This window comes from Nipponia nippon, unplaced genomic scaffold (genome assembly GCF_047370975.1).
Source record: "Nipponia nippon isolate SJK-2023a ecotype South Korea unplaced genomic scaffold, ASM4737097v1 scaffold_5, whole genome shotgun sequence".
NCBI lineage: Eukaryota > Metazoa > Chordata > Aves > Pelecaniformes > Threskiornithidae > Nipponia > Nipponia nippon.
Window position 1 is genome coordinate 88,640,365 of NW_028262369.1, and position 15,400 is coordinate 88,655,764.

Below are 15,400 nucleotides of genomic sequence, written 5' to 3' on the forward strand. Positions count from 1 at the left end.
TTCTGACCACTGCTGGATCCGCTCAGTCTGCGCGGCTAGCACTGAGCCAGACTTCTCAGGCACTCACAAATCATGCTGATAGTGTCACTGTAAACTGTTGGTTATGCTACCACATTTCCTTCTAAAAGAGTTTCAGGGCACAGAACTAATGCTAACATAGCATGCATATATGTCACTTGTTGAACCAGGACCAAGCCCTTCATATAAGCAATTAATAATCCTACCATTATATTCAATGACTGTTGGAGTTAGTGATGATCAGATCTTGTTCTCAAGCTAAACTTGTATTTTCTCATTTTTGCTTGGAAAGACTCTGCTCATACAGATTCTGCTAAAGGCATAGAAGTAACCATTTCCTCGCAGAAAGTAACTAACTTCTCCATCCCGATTCAAGTATGGAATCGTAACCTTATGCAGAGGAGCAGGTATTAGTGAATTCATGTTATACTTCTTGCATGCCTGTGTGCAACATGCTTATATATGTGTCCTTAAGTACTTGGTTTATCACTGTCCAACAGTGCATGAGGACACAGGACACAGTATGTGCACAAACGCTTGGAGTATAAAAACACCATAACAATTATCTTTAGGCCTCTCAGGGTATAATGATATTGCTCTTATTCTTCTGCATATATCTATCATACAGCTCACTAATCACCATGATAATTTTTTTTTTTTAATACAATACCACACCAGGAACAATACAAATCTAAAGGATTTATAAAAGACAAACAAAGTTGATCAAAATCAGCCCCCATGTGTTTTTACTTCTTTATTAACAAAAGGAAAAGATGTCACTAATATCCATTCACCAAACACCGATCATCACAAAATCCCTGTATAGTAGGCATGGAAACATGAAGCAGTTTGCCCAAAATCATGAAGGAAGCTTGTGGCATAGCTGCAGAACAGATTATTTCTCTAGTGCCAAATTCTCCTTGTTGAATACTCCATTATTCTTTTGACTCTTCGTCATAGCATCCAGCTTTAGCCAGTATGAAAACCAAGTTCCTTTTTCAAAAGTGGTTACAGATTGGGGTATTCCTGTCACATAGCTAAAATGTTCGGAACCAGGAATTTGATAAATTTACCCATATACATCTAATAAATGGCATGAAAGGAATGAATATTCCTTGCTATCACTGTAGAGTGAGGGCTCTACTTTGCCTGAATCAGTCCTGTCTTACACTAAGCTCATCACTGGCTCATTTAATATAGCTTTGGCAACAGAAGTCCACTTTAATCTGACACAGTATCTGCTGTAAATCATTAGCTCAGTCCCACATTGGGCCATTTTGGTTTTGGAGCAGAAACATGTTGCAAAATCTCCCTAGAGAGATCACTTAGCTAATGAAATTGCTTATTTAAGAGAGCTAATCATAACAATAGAGAAGAGCTCACATGGACATTTTGGGACCGGTCAACCCTTTAAAAGAGGACATTGCTTAACTTGGATATCTCACTTCTACTGCAGGTCTCACAGTATTATTAGTGCTTATACAGCCAAAGTTACACAATGAATCAATGTGAAACTCAAGACTCAGTCCTTGTGGCTCAGTGCTGTGTACTCATCAGCACACTGCACTGCCGATCAATTCACAAGTGTCCTCTAACTTGACTACATATCTGTGCATCTGGGGTGTGGACTGCAAACAGCTCACACTGGAAGCTGAGTATAATGGACATTTTGTTCATTGATATTCTTTAAAATCGCAAAGGAAACAAAATCCTTAGAATAAAGTTGGGTTTCTTTAAAGAGCATCTTTTCCCATGGCCTGCATTGAATCATATACTATTCAAACTCTTTAAGTGTCAGAACCCCTGCTCAGTTCAGTTAAGCTTGCACTTAAAGTCTGAGCCTGACAGTGTGAGCAGTTAAATTTAAGACTTTAGGAGCCAAATTCAAAGGAATGCAGGGTAGATTTTTTCCCCTAAAAGTCATTATTAAAATTAAAAATTATTAAAAATCATTTATAGTAATCATACCCAGCTATAGTTTACAGTCTAGGACTCAGGGTTTAAATCATGGAAGGATTATTTCTGATTTGAATCTGGCAAATAAGCTTTGTCCTCTGTCCTCTGTCCTCTGGTTCAAGGTAAGTCAGTAATGTTATTTTTTGTGAAGAAAGGTCTTTGACAACTGAAAGCATAAAACCAAGATCTTAAATACCCTCCTGGTCAAAGCAGGATCAGCAATAAGGTCAGACCAGATTGCTCAGATGCTTATCCAGTCTGACCTTGAACACCTTCAAGGATGGAGACTGCACAACTTTTCTGGGCAACCTGCTCCCTGACATGTGTTACAGTCCAAATTTAATTTGGGAAATGCTTATTTGAGTCTTTCACATGAGAAGCTTCCCCATCGGCATGAAGACTTTGCAACCCACATGGTTGTAAGCAGTAATAATAAAAGAAATACTTCTTTATTTCCTTATTTATTTCATTTTATATTTTAACAAATGCCTTTGATTTGCTAGAATTCACAACAGACAAGCTTGTTAGCTACCTCTTTGAGCAACATAGCTCTAGGTTGGCTCAGACACACTCCTCCAGAGAGCAGATGTTCTCTGTTTGTAGTTTCCCTCAATACATTCAAGACTTAGTTGCGGGCTGTGGTCAGTCAGCGGTGTTTTGAGCACACAGCATACACATAGATGTGCCTCTTGCCGGTAAACTCATAGGGAGGCAGCTCACAGGGAGTTTAGAGCCTTATAAATAGCTGAGGCAAACAGAGCTGATCTTCAGGACCAGGGCTTACTCCACAAACACCTGTTATGAATGCAGGGTCAGGGAAGGAAGGGCAAGTTTCTTCCCAATACTTTGGATGGAGCAGAGAACTGACAAGTGGGAATCAAGGGCTAAAGATGAGCTTTGGTAGACTAAGAGGTCTCACATTCTGCGTATTTAGAGAAGCATAGTTTCCCTATTGTGACTGGCGCAGGCTCTGGAGAAAAGTACCTTCCAACTTGCATGAACATTTAACACCTTCAAAGGTGCAAATGGGGTGAGGGATTTTATCTCAGTAGTGTGATTCTAACCCACTTCCTAGAAGGAAGACATTTTTGGTCCCTTTTCTCACATTTTTGAGTACCCAGATGGAAGAATCTGGCCTTAAAGCACATGTGTAGCAAACTAGGAATCTCGAGGCTTTCTCATGCCTTTGGCAGTGCTGACATCAGCAAGATGTCTCACTGAAGAGCTTGGCAATGTTACAAGAGGGAATTTATTCTTTTCAGTTGGAAACAGATAGCTTGTCATCAGCCAAAACGCATGGCAAACTCCAGCACATTGTAAGGATTCTTCACCCAACTGTCCCAAAAGCATCTCTGGGAATCCCACTGTTCTCTGGCACATTTCTTATGGAAGGGCAAAGCAGGAGGCTGAGATGTAGCTTTATAAGGTTATACAATTCAAAGACTTGCAAACCAATTAACTCCAAAGGATATAAAACAGTGACTTATATAATAGTGAGTCAAGGCTCACACAGTGAAGAGATAATGGGAACTGTCGGCCTAGTTCAGCTAAAAAAACTCCACCTTGCCCAATAACCTGCTACAGTTAGCAGCCTGCAGCAGTCGCCTAGGAAAGAGTGAAAAAAGGGAAATGTAAAGAGCGATTAATCTCCTGCCATTCTTCTAGCTGCTAATCAGCTTTGGAGCCAAAAGCTGTGCCCAGAACAATGTATATGATGATTATTCAAGGAACAATTTTTCATGGTGTTTATTTTTACCCTAGCTATACTTCTGACCTGCACAACCCACTGTTGGAAGGGGTAGTACAATTTATCTATGCATCATGTGAAAAATACTTATTCTATTTTCTTCTGTTCTTGAATTCTCTGGCACGTTGCTGGAATCTACTTGATATTTATACTCATTCATTCAGTTACCTTTTAACTGCAACGAAAGCCGCAGATTAGATGAAAGAAATTCATTTAAATAACCAGGAGGCCTCTATTGACAATATGTACAGCAGTATGCAACGGAGGGACATTCACTCTTTAGCAGTGGATATTGTGCTTGAAGGTGTGATTCTACTCATTAAACTTTGTATATTATTCACTGGATTGCTGGAATAAATTTCCATCCAACTTGGGTTAATGGTATTTTGCCATTGATTTCATTGGAGTCAGATTTTCATCTTTGGCCTTATACCCGCATTTCTTTATTTGCTCACTAGCCCACGTATCTGTTATGAGTGTGTGATTAGGATGCAGCCTTGCTGGTTGAACTCGAATTCATCCCAATGCCTGGGCAAGCTCTGCCCTCCCCTGCCTTGTGTCAAAACCCTTCTGCAGGCCATAGGTAACAGAGCCTAGAAACAGACCCATCCTGCAGACTAATGTTTTAACCAAATCACCATCTTTGCTTATAGAACTTCCCTAGATTTCCCTGGAAACCATTTGCTGTGTATCCACACCAAGGTGGGTTCACTAGCCTTTTCAGAGCTAGATGTCACAGCTCTAGATTTTGCCTGATGCTCAAGCTAGCTGGTCTCGATCTAGGCTGCACTTTTATCTGCAAGCATACTGCAACTACCAGTCTACAACTATCTGCAGCTGTCCACAGCCTGCTACAACAAACTTGATGGCCTGAACGTGTCATCTGACAAGGCTGTTTGAAGCTTTAAAATACATGTGTGTAAAAGCCCATATACGAAGGGCTCCATATTCAAAACAGGCTGCCTTTATTCTCTGCTGCCACTGTAAAACAGTAGACAACGGTAGGAATTCCAATTAAAAGGATAAAATCTCCCTCCCCCAAGCAACAGGATGTTTTCAAATTTACAGTCTAATAGAAACCACCTCAATACTTCCTGAACAGTTTTAAAATTTGCAGTCTAGCAAACATCTGGATACTGCAAACATTAAATGGGAAAAAGAAGTGGTAGCTAACCGAAAAATGGAGACATGAGCTGTTTTTTAAATTGTGGATTTTTTTAAAGTTTGAGCTATTTTGTACCTCCATCTGTAACTAGTGATTTTTCAAAATAAAACACAGTATAGCCCTACTGAATTTGCTTATAGTCCTTATTACAATGTCACCGTCCAGTCCAGATATTTTTGAAAGTACTAGTGTTTTATTTCAGTCTTCTTAACTTATCTGATTATTTTATTTAATTTTTTGCACATCATCATGTATAAAGCAGATGTAGAGTCATGTCTAAAGAATGAGTATATATCTAAAACATTATTATGGACTTACCAACAACTGTAAGGTTGACTTGTGCTTGTCTGCTGCCAAGCTTGTTCTCTACGACTAGGGTGTAACATCCACAGTGTTCCTGCTTTGTTGATGATATTGTTAGCTTGCTGCTGTTTTCAGCATTCTCAATTTTAATATATTCATTTTCTTCAATCTGCCAAATTCAAAAGGAAAAAAAAGAAAAGATTTTATGCAATAAATTTCTTTGTATCTGAAAGAGCTCAAATTACAATACGAGGTTATCATATTGTTATCTGCAGATAACTCTATTACAGCAATGAATATGTGCAGCTGGTAAAGAGTGTAACCAACACAAAACATCTAGAAATGCAGCGGAACGTTATAATGGCTCCAGTCCTGCAAAGGCAACAGGGAGCATTGGTGTTGCTGGGACTTCACCAAAGGAACAGGAGTTTCACTTTCTAACCCCTCTTTGACAGGCTGAAAGTGCAAACTGTGTAATTGGCAAAAGAACAAAGTCTGGTCTCACATATCTCACAGAGACCACAGTGGAACAAGGGTTTAGCTCTAAATACCCTAATTCATTTGCCATTCTCCTTTAGAGGCCCAATGTGCAAATCATCCATAGCTGTGACTTTTACCCTCTCGTCTTAACCAGCCTTATTCTGTACTTCCACATAAATCAGGGTAATAGTTTCTTGGGTTTGAACAATTGAAGATGATGTTGCCTGAAATGGAGATGTAATGCTACAGCTGTGCAGAAAGACATACAAAGAGCAGATGTAGCCTTCGTACAGCATTTTTATTTTCTGGAGAGGCAAAAATCAAAATCTCAGCTGAATACCATAGGCATATTATGAACTAGTTTTTAATTGAAACAAAGCTATCATAGCATAAATGGCCCAGGAGACTTAGATTTTAATCAGTATTAGCTTGAGATATGACAGATTATTTAAAAACCTCATAATACTACACTGCAATTATAGAAGCTGTACACTGTGTTCTTATGAAACAGACAACATAATGTCAATGCCCTTCTTCCTCCCACCACTTCCTTCTTAGATAAGTGACGCTTCCAACTCATTCTCAGAATTTCATTAAAAATGAAGGCTATTTAGTTTGCCTTATCTTGTCTCATATATTCAGAGAATAAGAAATTACAAGGCTAAGAGCAGGACTTTCCCTGCTTTCTCCTCAACTGAGATAGAACACATGCATTGCTACATGCCCAAAAGTAACTTGAGAAAGATGCTCCTACAGTAACTTGAATAGAAAGTTAGCAAAGGGGATTATGGAGGATTACAGTTTAAATTATACTGAAAGTTGTTCCCCCCGCCCCCGTACTTTGTTTTTCTGAGATTCTATGCTGGCTTATATGTTCTGCTTCATTAGAATTAGTCAAAGAGTAATAGTAAAAAAAAAATCAAAAAAAACCCTAGACCTGCATTATGCATTATGCAGGGAAAGCCCTGAAAGTATGCAGGGAAAGCCCTTGCAGTGGTTGTGGGGAACACGAAGCTGGATCCCTGTGTTCCCAAAAGAAAGTCACTGGTCATAGTTAAGAAGCTCCAACAACTGGCAATGTTAAATGATGGACTTTGTTCCTCAGCTAATGAAGGGGCTTTCAAAGGCTTTCTCCTATGGACTTTGTTCCTCAGCTAACGAAGAGGCTTTCAGAGGCTTTCCCCTTTTTAACTGAGCACAGTTCCAGCATCCCTCCAGTAGACTGCCATCATGTACAACAGCATGGGTCACAATTTTGTGACATTCCCTTTCTTCAAGCAAAAGGTATTTGTCCAGAATATACCTGTGAGAGGCCACTGTGACTCTCTTGAACCTGAGGAGATGTGAGGAAGGAACATGGAGATGACAAGTGCCTCCTGCATGCTGCAGCATACAGTGGCAGGGCTGACATCACAACTCACCGCTTACTGGATCTGCTCAAATAACTACTATAAATAGCCCCCCAGGAAAATTGTTAAGAACACTTAGGTGATTTTCACTTTTAGGACTGTGAATGGAACAGAGTTGAAATCAGCCACATTTACAGAAGAGGAAGAAATCCAAGAACAAAACAACGTGTGGTGAAGTATAAGTGAAAGTAAAATAATGGTGCAGCACAGTACATAGTAACTGGCTCCCCATTTAATTTAATAAATGAAAGACCGCTGTCCTCACTTGTCCTCCTACAGTGTTTATTAACCTTCCTCGGGTTTTTTTCTTTTTTACCTCATTCATAATGAACCATTTAAAAAGTTATGTCATTTTAATGTATGATTTTGCAAACTTTTAGATTGTTTTATAGCGAATAACTAAAGAAGAAAGTATAAAGATGGTAAAAAAAAAACATTTTACAAAGGAAAAAAGGTGTAGAATCACAGATTATGGATCTGATACGGGTATTATGAGCTGCTGGTCTCTGTTATCACATAGATTTTGTATACAAAAATGGCCTTGAAATCTATGTAAATAGGATTGTTGTATTCATCAATGAACTCAGAATTCTGCACAAACCAGAAACTCACTTTTGAGGGGTACATTTTACCTACGTGTTAAAACAGAGCTCAGCAAAACAGGACACTGAATATCACTGGAGCTTCTGAGACCTATTTTTGTAGAAATGAGTAGGCCACTTTTTAACTCCAGTCTTGAAATGAAAGATTTTTAAGCAAATATAGGAGTTCAGGAAAAAACATCCTTTCCCCTAAAGTAACAGGTTATTTGGGGTTAGCAAAGATGGACTCTGGAACACCCTTTGCACTAGCAAACTGTTTTGAATTCTTTCAATTAAATGCTGACACATCTGGATTTAGAGTCTAAACTTCCTTGTAGGAGGAGATGTTTTTATTTATGTTCTATAGAGTGCATAATGAGTTCAGAATGAAATAAACAGAACAGCAGCTACAGTGCATATTTATATTTGCTCTATCCTAACATGTCACTTCTTTTTCCAGTTTGTACTTGCATATTGGGTTATTTGATTTAAAGTGGGTTTATTATTCGCTAAAGCAACTCTCGTTAGAAACTGCCCTTATGGACACACGTTCAAGGAAATTAATTCAAGCAGAAGGAACTTTAAACCGAGGGGGTGAGGGCACTCATGGCAGCATAACCGCTGTTGTGCCCTGCATGGTGACATTTGTGTTGTAAGACATTTCACTCAAGCTTCTTATATGGCGTTTTGCCCCTCTGACATAACTTTAGACCAAGCATCAGTGAGGAAGAGGTTATTTTTGAAGGAGAGAAACGTTTCCTGTGACAGATAGTTTTCAGATACCTGTATCTTTCACATCACCTATGCTTTAATTACATGGTCTAAGGCTTTTCTCAAAGGAACAGTCATTTGTTATAGGAGGGGACAGGCAGCAACAGGTTTAAACTGTAGCAAGAAAGATTTGGGTTTGGCATTAGGAAAAAATTTCTAACTCTATGGATATTTAAGCACTGCAAAAGGTTGCTAATGGAGGTTGTGAAATCTGTCATTGGAATGTTTTCAGCAGAGGTGAGGAAAACATCTGGCAGGAATGACATGGACTCTGCCAGTTCCTGGGGAAGGGAGATGGACAAGATGGGTCATTGGGATTCCTTTCCAGCTCTACTTTTTCAGTGACTGTTAAAACAGACCAGAAAACAATTTACCTGCTTACGGAATTTCATCCAGGTGCAAGTTATGGGTGCTGTTCCTACCACCTTGGCAAACAGTTCCACTGATTCACCCGCACGGACTTTTCTGTCCTCTGGGAACTGAGTAATCTGAGGAGGAGTAGCTGATGAAAAAAAAAAATCTCTCTTAATGTGACTGTATTTTCTATTTTTCTTAAAATTCCAAACACATACATCTCTCAGCTCAACAGTTTCAGAGCAGCATCTGAAATCCAGATTAGCAGTTGTCTGTTGCTTGCAATGAAACAATTCTGTGGGCGTTGTTAATTCTACTGTAGTGAAGCAATAACAATCTACCCGTCAGAATTTTGCTCGTGCAAGACCAAGGTGCAGAAATCCAAGGGCCAAAAGTGTTAAGACGTACCACTAATTCCAAATATACAGCTTATGAAATTTTGTGTTGAGTTTTTCAGAAAAACTTCTTTTTTCTTTTGCTCTTCGTATTTTTGAAGAATGGCTCCAGCTAACTTCATATCAATTTGTGTGTGCTGAGGGGTCTGCAAACCTGCTCCCTAATGTCATCAACAGCATTCAGAAAATTTAAGACTCAACACCTGCCTATGAAGATTCTAGCTTCAGTAGACAGGTAAACATCATGTGGGACATCTATTAGAGAGACAAGGAAGGAAATCGATGTCTTTCTCCATCACACTCAATTTTCTCCTGAGCAATGACAGATCCTCTTGCTTGTGTATTACAGTGCTTCTTTTAAGTCTTGCAGTCCTATGCATACTCCTCCACGTCTGGATCAGGTATTTCGCCTCCTCTTCCCTCTCATTGCCTGGATATCAATAGATGGCAGAACATCTCTTCTGCTAATAGTGATACTTCCTGACTCTCGGTGTGATGCGGAGCGTGCCAGACCCCTGGTAGCTGACAGGGACAGATGCCAGAAATATCACAGCGCGGACAACTCCAGGGTGAAACCTGTTCTGTTGCTTTACAGGAGCAGCACAGTAAAATACTGGGGGGGAGGGGGGGGCGGGCAGGCGGGGTGTATGTGTGCAGATTTGAGGACACTTTGACAGAAACAGTAAAAGGCATTCTCTAACATTAGAATGACCTCACTGCCAAATGTAACATTCCTGTCCAAAGCACAGGGCTACTAGACATGAAAAAAAGTGCTTTCTTTTTCTTTTCAATGCAATTAAAACAAAGTGGGTTTTTTTATTCCCCTAGACTTGTTCTTTGAAAAGTGTTTTTGTTTTGAAATATCTGAATGAAACTAGGCTGAAGCACATATCTGGCAAAGAAAACAGCTTCAACAGTTTAAAAGTGTGACAAAGTTTTAACACGCTGAAAGCAGGTTCCTGTAAAGTAACATTCTGGGTAACTTTAAATATAGGTAGCTTTGCCTAGGAGAATGCAAATACATGAACAGATTACCATAATGCCAGTTATGCGGAAACGTAGAATCTGTCAGCTTCTCTGTGGTAGCTACTCCTGCAGAGGTGGCATTTTGTGATGCACAGAAAAATCTTTCACTGAAGGCTAAGGTGTGTTGTTCCAACACTATTGCTGACATTTGGCAGGATCTTGCTGTAGTTTATTCAATAGTAACTTTTTGCATGCTCATAATTTAAGTCTTAGCGCAATGTAACTTTATGAACGAGTTTGAAAAATGGACTTTGCTTTCCAGTTTTGTCCTTGTAGAACTTCATACTCACGTTTAATCACATATGCAAACAAATTTAGTAGGCAAACAGCTGTACTTAGAAATGTGGTGTCTGTTCTTTAAAACTCTATCGGTTTATTATTTTTTCCTACAGGATGACACATGCAACAAATCACCTGCTTTTGGAGGAGTCTTTGGAGCTGGTTTCTTCTTCACTGTTGCTTCACCTAGGTTAAAAAAAAAAAAAAGTTAATTCAATGGTGAGCTTTGGAAGGTAGCAGCTTAACTACAAAGTGATGCTTTGTTGGCAGTTGAAAATCTAGTATGTTCTTTCTGCATATTAAACTCAAGAATTAAAAATAATTTTTAAAAACACTTTTATTATCCTGAATGATCCTCAGAATATTCACAGTTGAAGCCAGAACTTTTAAAAGAATCAAAGCAATCATCTGCTACACATCTCCCATACTCTGTCATACTTCATTCCTTATAGCAGTTTAACTGGGGTGAAAACACTGGGGCAAGATCCATCTCATACTGAATTTCTGGTGAGATTTCCAGCCTAATCAGTGCCGAGTGAGGTCAGCTAAAACTAGGGTAGTTAACACCACATACTACTTCTTACACCACTTGTGAGCTAGCAAAGAAACAGCGATATACAGGCAGTAAACACTAGCATTGCCCATCTGCCTCATCCTCTTCCCTAGGCAGGGACAACTTTTTGCTAAATTCACAAAAGAAAGGGTCAAAACAGAATTTGAAATCTGGGCACATAAATACTGGGAAGACAAATTGTGAATAATAGGTAGAAATAAAGTAGAGAAGAGAGGTAGGTAGAAAATGACTTGTAACAGTTTTTCACAAAACAAGAACTAGGGGCCACCCAATTAAATTACCAAGCAGCAAGCATAAAAGAAACAAAAGAAGTATTTTAAAATATAGCATGCATAAGCTACATTCACAGACAAGTAATGTTTTGTAAGACAAAAATGTAAACAGGTTCAAAAGGACAAATTCATAGGAGTTAGGTCTAGTGGTGGCCATTAAATGTAACAGTCTGGATGCCTTCAAACCACTGAATTCCAGAAGCGTAGGGGTTCATTCCTTTTAGAGCACTCTCTTTTTATCTGCTGTCCTAAGCATCCTTGTCAGAGGATGGCCTCTGCTGTAAAAGGACATTTCTTATTTTCTTACGCTCAGGTAGGCAGCTTGATTGAAGTAGTCTGGCTTTTAAGATGTTATTGCCTCCAACAGAGGCAGTATCTGCTAAGTGCTTTTGAATATCTGGCAGCATATACGTACGTGCCTAGGGATAGCCATAATAGTCTCAAAGATTTGAGTTTTTTGGTTCATTGTTTACTTAAGTTATTTCAAAGTAGCAAGACACTGAGCAGCAAAAAAAAAAAAACACCTCAAAAATCCACCAAACCAATACAGAGTCTTTTATTTTAACCCCCACTGCTACAGCAAACTACAAGCTGTGCATGAATAAGGAGCCATGAGTTGTGAACCCACCATGGGAGTCTAATGTTATAGCTCAAGCAACAGACAGATGTGAAGATTGATTTTAAGTTTTAGAGTCACTGGAGATAGTAACTGATATGCTATAGGTTGTTAAAAGACCGAATGCTTTAATAAATATATAATGGTTTAGCTGTTAACACCAGTGTTTATTCAGTTCATTCTGGGGAATATTTCACCATGCACTGAATACAGAAGCTGTTGCCACCTTCTGTTTGTAAACTTTCATTTCATAGTAATTTTCTCTCAAAGTATGCTTAGCTTTTATATGCTCTGTCTTTATGGATTTTGTTGGAACCCGAAACGCAATACTGGAGAGGCAGGATATTCTTGCAGTACTTATGGCTGAGTCAAAAAGAATAGCTGGATATGTCCCAAGGAAGCCTTTCTTCTATGACTGTCAGCTCAGCGAACTGAAGGTTTAGATTAGTACTTGTGAGGTGTTTATCCTAGTGTAACTGGACATGAGCTAGGTATCTGTCCTGCCGTGTCTTCCATGTGGGCGTAACCCTATTTAAATGGAGACCTTCAAAGAACACTACTGCTCATTAAAGGGACTCATTACTTTTCAGGTCACGAACAGACTGCCATGTACCCTGGCTGCTGTAGTAAGTGACAGCAAATATATTTCCAGCTCCTCTTTCCTGCCCAAGCTGTATGAGCAACAAGTTGTGTTTTCAAAGCAGCTTTTCTCTGTCATTGTATAGTCACACCCTGAGCTGAAACTCATTTATTTCAGGCTGTAGTCACAGTTACATGGATGAAACTACTTATATGATTAGGTGCCAGCTGGAAGGGCTGTAGAGTCTGGCCTATCATCTGCTGTGAAACATCCCTATTAATGGAAGTAATCCATTAGTTATTCATTAGATGCATAATCCCATACAAACTAACTCAGTTATGTGATTTAAAAACATGTAAATATATGTGTGTGTGCGCGCACGCTGTATTTGATGTCAGCTTCTCTGCTCTTCTCTAAACTGAGAATGAAATACCTGTTGGGTATCTCCTTAGAACTATAATGGCTTTTAATACAAACTAAAGCAATGACATGAATTTGATTACTTCCACACTCCGTTAAGCCTGATATGAATAAAGAGCACCAACATTGAGGAAAAAGCACCATTTGTCAAGTGCCATCTTGGGTTGCAGACACTATTGCTGTTTTTCAGAAATGTCACTGCAGACAAATAGGAGGAAAAGCAAATTCCTTAATCCAGCATGATTTTCACTCAGCTATCACCTCTTGGCCTATGTTGTATATTTGTTGCAGTATCTTAGTTAACAAGCAAGGTGGTGGTGGCATCATCCCATTCTCCAAATGTTCATGTTTCATTCTGACTCTTAATATCTCAAGATTTTTTTTCCTCCTGGCTGACAATGTCATTCTCTGCCTTTGCACAATACATGCACAGAATGGGTATCTATATACTCAGATAACCCTCTCACTTTTCTCTGCCTGCTGTCAGCCACTCTCAGTTTGTCATGGAAGGGACCCCAATAACATAATTTGTTCATTCACAACTACAGTCAGTGACGTTCAATTCATCACTGTTGAAGAACAATGTTTCTATACAGGCTAGGGTGTATAATGAACCACCAGGTATTACGTCTATCCTGTAAGGGGAAAAAATGCATGGAGTCCCTCCTAGCCCTGGAATAACTAAGGGCTATGCTTAAGGCAGTTTAAAAGGCTCTCACCTCAATGAGGATTTCCATAGCAGCAAAGCAAAGAACATGAACCCATCACCTCATTCAGCTAGGGTACTGCTTTTTATATGTAAATACAAAATTTTTGTTTAATTTTTAGTTTTTACCCACCAGGACATGACATTCACTTGACTGAGGATATACAGACTGTCACTGGACTTCATCAAACCATGCAGATTGCCAAGGGTTGCTGGAAGGGCTGGCTGAATATCCTGTTTTGCAGACACAAATAGCCCTGAGCAGAAATGAAAGGAAGGGGCAGTGTGGAAGGGGCTAAGAACAAGGATGTGTCTCTGGGTCTGTGAAGCCGACTTCTTTGGCTAATGGCGTACACTCCACTGTTCTTAGATCTTCCTTAGGAATACCAGCTCATCTCCTGCATCTTTTTGAAATGCAGCTGTTGTTTCAAAAGCTGCTGGAGACAGTTAGTGAAAAAAATCTAATAAGATTACCCAAAGTTGACAAGGTCAAATGATTGTTTTCTTTAACATATTTGAGCCTCTTGGAAATGTTAGTTCAAGTCTGCCTCTGCTGCTTTTTTAGAAAAAGACAGTTTGTCTCTCTTTTGATACTTACATTGAAACAGGCTGAAGCTGAAAACCAGCCTGGAAGAAAAAGGACATAATATTCCCTCCTTAAATGAATCTGCCTTCTAGAAACAACTTAATGTAAACATTACAAGGCTGGTATTTATGCAACTTTATAGGCAGGTTTGCCTCTTAGACAGCTTGTGTCTGGGGTGGGGGGACATAAACTAAAAAAGGGAAAGATCCCATACAGGCTGATAGCTGTGGGACATTTGGTTGTGCCGTTCTTTGCCCTGATGTTGAATTTGTGAGAGCAGATGTGTTCAGAAGCCTCCGTCTTTCTTTTTTGTTTCCCTTTTTTGGAATTTTACTAAAAATAGGCATAGCCCTCCCCTGAAATGGCTCTCTGCACAACTTGCTTTCATAAAGTATGAAGTAAAACTCTTACAGTCTGAAAAAAACATCAGTACTTAAGATAACATTCCCAACCAGTCCATAATTCCTACTGTCTTCCGTGAAGGACATGCCTAAAATTATGTGCATGTCTTCTATAGTGATGGATTTCAGCACCTGGTAAACAAGTAGAATAAGTACCTAACTCCCTTAACATAAAGAACAAGACATTTCCCTGCTTCTGTCTGCTTATGGAATAGCCTCATTTGAGCTCAGGATAGGAGAAGGGCTAATGACATACTCTAATACTATAGTCACATAGGAAACCATTTTCCCCTCATGCAAAACTTTTCAAGATTTCATCTTCTGAGAGGAACTAAATTGTTTTTCTCAGAGTTTCCTTTAAGAGAAACTGAAAAAGGAAGCCATATCCGTAACATGTCAGATATCATGGTAACAAGAATATTTATACAGGAGATGCAAACCCCAGATTCAAGTCCCTGCTCCTTCTTTCCCATCTCACTTGAATGTTTCAGATGTGTGGGATGTGACATTCTCAAGTCTCTCTCTCCCACATGTAAATGAATCGCAGTCTAACCTGCTTTGGACCCTTCTGGGGATAGATATCAGGGTCTGAATCAAAGGTGACCGTTGTCTGTAAACCTTTACTACTCACTGCTATACTGAAAAGCATGGAGTGACTGAGAGCTAGAAGTACAAAAAAAATAAAACACTTGGCCTTGTGGTCAAGGCAATGAATTATTCAGTTCTATCCTTGATTCTGTCACAGACTTCCTTGATGGTAC

General features: G+C 39.3%; 1 protein-coding gene across 3 annotated transcripts in view; it reads right to left on the reverse strand.

Annotated features, from left to right (window-relative positions):
• MYLK (myosin light chain kinase) overlaps window positions 1-15,400 on the reverse strand; it is a 219,619-nt gene that overhangs the window by 38,621 nt on the left and 165,598 nt on the right. For all 3 annotated transcript variants that reach the window (XM_087731529.1, XM_087731530.1, XM_087731528.1), the window contains 3 exons: window positions 10,620-10,670; window positions 8,805-8,932; window positions 5,205-5,358 (listed from right to left, as the gene is read on the reverse strand). In XM_087731529.1, the coding sequence (XP_087587655.1) occupies window positions 5,205-5,358; window positions 8,805-8,932; window positions 10,620-10,670 (333 nt within the window). The remainder of the gene's footprint in view (window positions 1-5,204; window positions 5,359-8,804; window positions 8,933-10,619; window positions 10,671-15,400) is intronic.